The 6,000-nt window shown below is 40.0% G+C and overlaps 1 protein-coding gene across 1 annotated transcript in view; it reads right to left on the bottom strand.

Moving 5' to 3' along the window:
- Positions 1–2,471: 2,471 nt before the first annotated feature.
- LOC102967794 (ceruloplasmin) overlaps positions 2,472–6,000 on the bottom strand; it is a 29,619-nt gene continuing 26,090 nt past the window's right edge. Inside the window, exons 20-21 of the mRNA XM_042998355.1 lie at positions 3,316–3,478; positions 2,472–2,614 (exon numbers count right to left, since the gene is read on the bottom strand). Coding sequence (XP_042854289.1) covers positions 3,320–3,478 — 159 coding nt within the window. The 3' untranslated portion in view covers positions 2,472–2,614; positions 3,316–3,319. The remainder of the gene's footprint in view (positions 2,615–3,315; positions 3,479–6,000) is intronic.

Genomic DNA, 6,000 nt, shown 5'->3' with positions numbered 1-6,000 from the left:
ACAAGATATTAGCCAACCAGCTCCAACAATACATTAAAAAAATCCCACAACCAAGTGGAATTTATACCTGGGATGCAGGGCTGGTTCAATATCCGCAAAAACAATCAATGTGATTCATCACATCAATAAAAGAAAGGACAAGAAACACATGATCCTCTCAATAGATGCAGAGAAAGCATTTAACAAATTACAGCATCCTTTCTTGATAAAAACTTTTAAGAAAGAAGGGGTAAAAGGATCATACCTCAAGATCATAAAAGCCATACATGAAAGACCCAATGCTAATATCATCCTCAATGGGGAAAAACTGAGAGCTTTCCCCCTAACATCAGGAACAAGACAGGGATATTCACTCTCACCATTGTTATTCAACATAGTATTGGAAGTCTTACCTCAGCAATCAGAAAACACAAAGAAATAAAAGGCATCTAAATCGGCCCGGAGGAGGTCAAACTTTCACCCTTCCCAGATGACATGATACTCTAATATAGAAAATCCAAAAAATACTACCAAAAAGCTACTAGACCTGATCCATGAATTCAGCAAAGTTTCAGGATATAAAATCAATGTACAGAAATTGGTTGCATTTCTATACACCAATAATGAAGCTACAGAAAGAGAAATCAAGGAATCGATCCCATTTACAGTTGCACCAAAACCCATAAAATACCTAGGAATAAATCTAACCAAAGAGGTGGAAAATCTATACACTGAAAACTATAGAAAGCTTATGAAAGAAATTGAAGAAGACACAAAAAAATGGAAAAATATTCTATGCCCCTGGATAGGAAGAACAAATATTGTTAAAATGCCAGTACTACCCAAAGCAATCTACATATTCAATGCAATCCCTATCAAAATAACACCAGCATTCTTCACAGAGCTAGAACAAACAATCCTTAAACTTGTATGGAACGAGAAAAGACCCGAATAGCCAAAACAATCTTGAAAAAGGAAACCAAAGCAGGAGGCATCACAATCCCGGGCTTCAAGCTATACTACAAAGCTGTAATCATCAAGACAATATGGTACTGGCACAAAAACAGACACTCAGATCAGTGGAACAGAATAGAGAACCCAGAAATGGACCCACAAACATATGGCCAACTAATCTTTGACAAAGCAGGAAAGAATATCCAATGGAATAAAGACAATCTTTTCAGCAAGTGGTGCAATTTTCTGAGATATGCAGAAAAATAAACCTGGACCACTTTCTTACACCTTACACAAAAAGAAACTCAAAATGGATGAAAGACCTAAATGGAAGACAGGAAGCCATCAAAATCCTCAAGGAGAAAGCAGGCAAAAACCTCTTTGATCTTGGCCGCAGCAACTTCTTACTCAGCACGTCTCTGGAGGCAAGGGAAACAAAAGCAAAAATGAGCTACTGGGACCTCATCAAAATAAAAAGCTTCTGCACAGCGAAGGAAACAATCGGCAAAACTAAAAGGCAACTGACAGAATGAGAGAAGATATTTGCAAATGACATATCAGATAAAGGGTTAGTATCCAAAATCTATAAAGAACATATCAAACTCAACACTCAAAAAACAAATAATCCAGTGAAGAAATGGGCAAAAAACAGGAATAGACACTTCTCCAAAGAAGACATCCAGATGGCCAACCGACACATGAGAAAATGCTCCACATCACTCATCATCAGGGAAATACAAATCAACACCACAACGAGATACCACCTCACACCTGTCAGAATGGCTAACATTAACAACGCAGGCAACAACAGATGTTGGCAAGGATGCAGAGAAAGAGGATCTCTTTTGCCCTTCTGGTGGGAATAAAAACTGGAGCAGCCACTCTGGAAAACAGTATAGAGGTTCCTTGAAAAATTAAAACTAGAATTACCCTATGACCCAGCAATTGCTCTACTAGGTATTTATCCAAGAGATACAGGTGTGCTGTTTTGAAGGGACACATGCACCCCCATGTTTATAGCAGCACTATCAACAATAGCCAAAGTATGGAAAGAGCCCAAATGTCCATCAATGGATGAATGGATAAAGAAGATGTGGTATGTATATACAATGAAGTATTACTCAGCAATCAAAAAGAATGAAATCTTGCCATTTGCAACTATGTGGGTGGAACTAGAGGGCATTATGCTAAGCAAAATTAGTCAAAGAAAGACAACTATCATATGACTTCACTCATATGAGGACTTTAAGATACAAACAGATGAACATAAGGGAAGGGAAGCAAAAATAATATAAAAACAGGGAGGGGGACAAAACAGAAGAGACTCTTAAATATGGAGAACAAACAGAGGGTTACTGGAGGGGTTGTGGGAGGGGGGATGGGCTAAATGGGTAAGGGGCATTAAGTAATCTACTCCTGAAATCATTGTTGCACTATATGCTAACTAACTTAGATATAAATTAAAACAAATAAATTAAATACAAATTTAAAAAAAAGAAAGAAAGAGGAAGCAGCTCACATACAAAGTTGGCCAAAAAAATTTATTTCCAGCAGTTTCCCTAGTAGATTGCCATGAAAGTCTTCAATCAGGCCCTTCTAGATTCCTTCATCCCTGGTGTTTCTTCTTCAGCCACTGTAGGTCTGCTCATGGACTTATCTTCATATCAGAAGGATATTTATGCTGTGGAAAAGAATGTTTCATAATGTTCTAAGAAGCAACTGCATTGAAATATTACAATCATTCTATCAAGAGACCAATGGGTAATGGCCTAAGTAACCAAGGAGCTGATGAAAAATCAGAAACAAAGATAATATTTTAATCCTTAAGTTGCTAGTAAAATGTGTTGGAGAAAGGGGAAGATGGGAATGAGAAGAAATAAAGTATCACTGGAATATGAAATAATACATAATCATTATTTAGATTTTTCAGGAGCTGTCGAAAGCCTTCATACTTACACCAAAGTATAGGCTATATATGTATATATAGCCTAATATCAATAACTTTCTTATTTGAAAAATGTATCTTACTGTTGTTAAATGCAATTTTAAGTGATATTGATTATTAGCAAAGTTACATATCTTTACAAGCTCAATAGTCACTTGTGTTTAATTTTCTATACGTTGTGTGTGTTCAAATCCTTATGTGTATATTACATGAATCTGGAAATAGTATATTTAACTCCAGAGTATCTTTAATCAGATCAGAAACAGTTATCTAAATTTGAGAAGAGGATAAAACCAGAATTTCTTGGTCATCTCAAAACAGTAACCTTTGAATGAATGAGTAGCATTTCACATCATGTAAATGTTCAACGGATAAGATATCCTTATATAAACATAGAATTTATTTAAATATGATCGCTTCAAATTAAGTTGGCTTACCTTTTCATCTGATTACAGTGTAGGTGCTTTCCATTCCAGCCTCAATGTGAACACTAACATGGCAATGAAATAACCAGGTGCCAACATCTCTTGGATACATTTTTACAGTCTGATATACTCCAGGAGGAAGGTCATAAACATCAGAGCGATACAGTCCCGCATCCTCAATAAGGAGACAAAACACCATTAAATAACTTATAAAAGAGATTAGTCACTTACACATTTGATCAATTCTAATATACTTTGTTAGATGACAATTGGAAAGCATTAGGTGACATTGCATGTCTCCTCTGAGTTCAATTGAGGGTTTAGAGGAAAAGCAAGTCTGAGAACATTTCAGGGACAGGCCACAGAGAAATATCTCAGTCTGAAGGGACCTCGTGTCATTATCAGTGTCAGATACCTTGTCAGCATTTCCTGCAGAAGAATGCTTTAGATTTCAGACAACATCTGGTCTTACAAATACCAAAAGTTTTCACAGAAATATTTCTAACTAAGGACATTAGTGACATGATGATCATTCCTTGAGGTGTAGCTAATCAGGAAACCTCAGGGCTACAGGAAGGAGAGAAGCTCATCTGCTTTCTGGGGCCAGGGGCTGAAAACTAAGGGCCTTAGGGGCTCTTTTTTCTCCTAAGCAGAGAACCGGATGTTTAGGAGACCACCTCCTCTGTGAGCTACTTTGATTTTGAAAGATAAAGCCCTGGGGCCTGGCCTGGCTGGATTAGGATGGATTTGGAAGAGCCTAGGAAGGAGATGAAGTGCTCTCTACAATGCAATGAGAGGTATTTGAAGGATGGGGGCATGTTGAAGAATGCAGTTCAAGATGGAGTCTGGAATAATTTGAGGAGAGAACAGATGTCACGCAAGTCTGGAGTGGAAGAGTGTGGGGAAAGAAGTCCTGAGGGTGACAGAAAGAGCTGCAGGGCCAGTATTTCTCGATGATGCATAGCAGAGGGATAACCGAAGACAGGGGTGTCTGATGTCACATGGTAAATGTTTTATTGTGGAGTATTGGGGAAAAAAAGAATTCATCTACCTCTAAACTTTCGCTAAGAGCCTATGACCCATAATGGCCTAGTTTTTGTGGTTGTTAAGGGGAGTCAGAGGAAATGGAGATGTGTCCCACTCTGGAGCTGCACAGAGATAAGAAAATACCAGCCACAGGAGGGAGGCGAGAGGCAAGGGAGATGAATGGAAGCAGGGAGTGAGAGTGGGAGGTGACTAGAAACTTAGGCTCTCAAAAGTCCCTGGAGATATTGGAGAATAGAGAGGAAGGAGGCAAAGCTGTTTCCCCCTGGCTGCAAAGTGGGGGCCTGAGTCACTGTTATTTAAGAAGATTAATTTGGCATGGTGACAATATGGGTCACATGGATACATTTCTAAGATGTTAGAAAATGCAGAGAACGATATGAACCAATTTTAACTAAGAATGGACAATGTCCTAGGCACCAGTAAGTGTGCACTATGTACCTGGAGCCCTGGCACCAAGGGAGACCATATTCTTAGGAAACAGGTGACTGACTGGGTGTTCCAAGACCAAGTGAGTAACCCCAGAGGGCTGCTTTGGTATACCCAGGAGTTCCAGGGAGTAAAGCTCAGAGGCTGCATTAAGGCTGGAATAACTAAATTCCACCTCCAGGGAGGGGAAGGCTACATGTGATCATCTGTGATAGGTTTAGGGTGAATGACTAGAGCTGACAGCAGCTGGTACTAAGCTTTGTGATATTATTACTCTTTTAATAGGATTAGGTAATAGGATTAGTCTCTTTTTTTTTAACTCAAGTATAATTAACGTAGGGTGTTATATTAGTTTGAGGTGTACAATACAGTGATTCAACAATTCTCTACATTTCTCGGTGCTCATCATGTAGTCTCAATCTCCTTGATTTCCCTTATCCTCCCAACTATTTCCCCTCTGGCAAACACCAGTTGTTCTCTGTGTTTAAGAGTCTCATTTTTTGTTCGTTTCTTTTTTTTCTTTGTTCATTTTGTTTCTTCAATTTAATAGAATTGTTCTGAAAAGAGCAGTTTTGTGAAGCGTATGGATAAGGGACTCTAGGGGCACCTGGGTAGCTCAGTCGTTAAGCATCGGCTCTTGATTTCAAAGCTCAGGTCACGAGCTCACAGTTGTTGGATCAAGCATGGGGCTGGGCTCTGTGCTGACAGCACAGCTTGGGATTCTCTGTCGCGCCCACCCCCCTACTTTGCTCCTCTCCCGTGCACATGCCCTTTCTCAAAATAAATAATAAATAAACTTAAAAGAGTGAGGGACTCTGGAGTGAGAGATGGGGATTCTAGTGAAAGGGCGGGCCTACGCCGGCCAACTCCATCTTGTTCTGTGTCCTTCACCTTGACCACACCTCCTCCCCTTGAGTAACCCCCCCCTCACCTGCCTAACAGGGCTCGGACCCTTCCCCAGCCAATCGGCTGAGGCCACAGCCATCACCTCACCAACTGCCCCTAGGCCCCAATAAAACCTTTGTCCTTTTGAAACTCGCTCTCTCCCTGGTATCTCACCCCTGCGTCGGTGCACGTAGGGGATTGAGCTCGAGCTAGCTCGAATAAAGGCTCTTTTGCTTTTACATCGGACTCGGCTCCCTAGTGGTCTTTGGGGATCACGAATTCTGGGCATAACACAAGTCCCCCTTCTACCACTTATTGTTTATAGGAAAGTTCTTTACC

Source organism: Panthera tigris, chromosome C2, assembly GCF_018350195.1.
Source record: "Panthera tigris isolate Pti1 chromosome C2, P.tigris_Pti1_mat1.1, whole genome shotgun sequence".
NCBI lineage: Eukaryota > Metazoa > Chordata > Mammalia > Carnivora > Felidae > Panthera > Panthera tigris.
Note: the sequence above shows the minus strand (reverse complement) of the source record. Positions and strands in the feature narration are given on the sequence as shown.